At 40.1% G+C, this 2,915-nt stretch overlaps 1 protein-coding gene across 1 annotated transcript in view; it reads left to right on the forward strand.

The window, feature by feature from the left end:
• Positions 1-1,675, forward strand: part of LOC122149893 (DLA class II histocompatibility antigen, DR-1 beta chain-like) — a 10,229-nt gene extending 8,554 nt beyond the window's left edge. The window contains exon 5 of the mRNA XM_042780744.1: positions 1,620-1,675. Coding sequence (XP_042636678.1) covers positions 1,620-1,675 — 56 coding nt within the window. The remainder of the gene's footprint in view (positions 1-1,619) is intronic.
• Positions 1,676-2,915: the final 1,240 nt, after the last annotated feature.

Here is a 2,915-nt window from a genome sequence, read left to right on the forward strand (position 1 = left end):
CACTTTAGTTTTGTGTATTTCACTGTACATAACTTATATTTCAATAAAATGCATTCAAAATAAAATAAATAAATAAAAACTTAACTGAAAGCAAAATATACATTTGTTTAAAAAATAAAACAATCTTATCTGGCTAAAAAAAAAAGTCCCAAGGTTGGCATAGCATGGTAAGCTGCTGAGCAATGACACAGCTACATGCAGGGTTCAAGCGTGCCATAAGCTAGAGACTATTCCCCAAGACTTCTGCTTATATACGGGAAGCAGACCACATTCCATAAGGCAGCTACTCAGCAGCTCACAGTAGATTCCACCATGGAGTTGACTACCAGTCTCATCATAGAGAATACTACATCCAGCTTCCCAGCCACTCAACCAGGCCCAGCCAAGTTGACACACAAACTGAACTACCACACGTAGGGACAGATTTCCACTCTCCTCCCTTGGGTCATCTGCTGACTCTCAACATCAGTGGAAAGAAGATTGGACCTACCACAGAAAGGGAGATTTTGATGGGATAATGAGAAGCTAGCAAAGTTTTGAATAGCCTGTGGGCTTGTGTGATGGACTGGAATCTGAAGAGACTCCAAATACAAAACTAATTCTCCCTGCCAGCTAATTCTTTTACTGAGTTTGTGCTGGTGGTGTGGGAACTTGAGAAGTGGATAGAAGGTAGAAAACATGTTCATAGTTTCATGCAAACAAACATCAGTGAGGAGATCAAAGCTATAAATAGTTCAACCATCGTGACCTAATTGATATTAATAACTGACTTATATGCTGACTACATCCACGCCTTGGCTGCCCCCTTAGATGCACTATAGGCTTTCCTTGGACCATTCCTGCATGTCAAAGGTTATACCCAAACTTCACGATGAACCCATTTGCAAGGAATGGTGGAGAAAACACTCTATTTTCTTGGAGAGCTTACTTACCTGCTATTTTTATTTCTGTTGTTGTTGTTGTTATATGCCATCTAGTCAGACCCGACTCATAGCAACCCCTCCTTGGGTTTCTGAGGCAGTATCACTACAGAAGTAGATTGTCCATCTTTCCTTCTGAGGAGTGGCTGGTGGGTTTGAACCACCAGCCTTCTGGTTAGCAGTCAAGTGCCTTAGGCACTATGCTACCAGAGCTCCTATTTTTATTTCTAATGGTGGCAATATTGATATTATAACCAAAAATGAGATGCTACAGAAGTTTGTCACACTGCAATGGTTGGTACTGAACATGCTCTTAACAAAAAACTTGCCACGTGAAAGGTGGTGCTTCAGAACAGAATGGCGTTAGCCATGGTAACGACAGCCCAAGAAGGCACCTATGCTTTATTAAAAATCCAGTGTTGTATATATATGTTCCCAATAACACAGTCTTCACGAACCACTCCCTTGTTCAATTATAAACCCAATTAAGTCATAAAGAATGTAGGGAATGACACCTGGTTGGCAGAAATCAAGGTGTGGTTCTCAGGATAGTGGGAAAAAATTACTATTTAGACTTCTTTACATGATAATAGGTGCAATCATCTTTTGCCCTTGGTTATATGGCTGGTGTGGTGTATGTTTAGTGTTTTAGCACATTTAAAAAATTAGCCCTGCACTCATTTTCCCCCTATTCTGTAGCCTCTGGAAAGCTCATGAAAGAGGTGGATGCAGGAGATTACAAGAACCAGGCATAACAGGGTTTTGTTTTTGTTGCTAGGTGCTGTCCAGTCGGCTCTGACTCATGGTGACTGTGATAGTTGGAGCTGTGTGTCAATTTGGCTGGATCACAATTCTGTGTGGTTTAAGTAATTGTGATGTGGGTTGTTCCAATGATGGATCAGATGTATATGTTTTGAGCAGCTAATCCATTGAAAGGGAGTTTTCCTAGGGGTGTGGCCTGTTTCCAGTATATTTACGGACATGGTGGGAAAAGAGACACTCTTCTGTGGATCAAGATTCTGTTGTGCTGCCTATAACTGTCCGTGAGCAAACAATCCACCATTCGGCCTGGAGATCTCAGATTCGTCATCTGTTGGAGTCAACAACCAGTATACTGCCTGCCAACCTTGAGCTCGTCAGCCCCTGTAGCTGCGTGAGTCGGGAAAAGCCTCCAGCTTGACATTTGATCCAAGAACTTTGGACTGGCCAGCTTCTGTAAGTGTGTGAGCCATTTTCCTAAGATAAATTTCTCTTTCTCTCTCTCTCTATATATAAACTTTACTGGTTTTGCTTCTCTAGAGAATCCAGTCTGACACAGTAGTTGGTGCATAAACTTGAATAATAGTTGAATTGATTGGTTTTCCTTGTAGGCATATGGATTTTATCCTATCACTGGCAGTATTATACTTCAGGATAGATCTTGAAATGTTCTTTTTGACAATGAATGCTACACCATTCCTCTTTAATTGGTCATTTCCAATATAATAGAACATATGATAGTCCGTTAGCGTAGTGCCTAAGGCAATTGACTGCTAACCAGAAGACTGATGGTTCAAACTCACCAGCCACTCCTCGGAAGGAAGGTTGGGCAATCTACTTCCATAGTGATACTGCCTCGGAAACCCCAGGAGAGGTTGTTATGAGTCACGTCGAACTCGACAGCAAGTAACAACAACAATGATAGTCTGATAGGATATCCATCTTTATGCGTTCCATTTCATTTTTGACAATTTCCAATTTTCCTAGATTCATACTGCACACATTCCATGTTCTGATTATTAATGGATGTATGCAGCTTTTTCTTCTCATTTTGAATTCTGCTACATCAGCAAATAAAAGATCAGAAAGCTTTACTCCATCTACATCATTAAGATTCACAACACACATTTTTGGAGGACACAAATAAGTCACTAATTTTTAGTTTTTTTGTTGCTGTTGCTTTATTTATTGAAAGAACTTTTATTATTATAATGATATACAGACTTTAAAAAATTA

Source organism: Orycteropus afer, unplaced genomic scaffold (genome assembly GCF_000298275.1).
Source record: "Orycteropus afer afer isolate SDZICR_OR568_19922 unplaced genomic scaffold, OryAfe1.0 scaffold00059, whole genome shotgun sequence".
Classification (NCBI taxonomy): Eukaryota; Metazoa; Chordata; class Mammalia; order Tubulidentata; family Orycteropodidae; genus Orycteropus; species Orycteropus afer.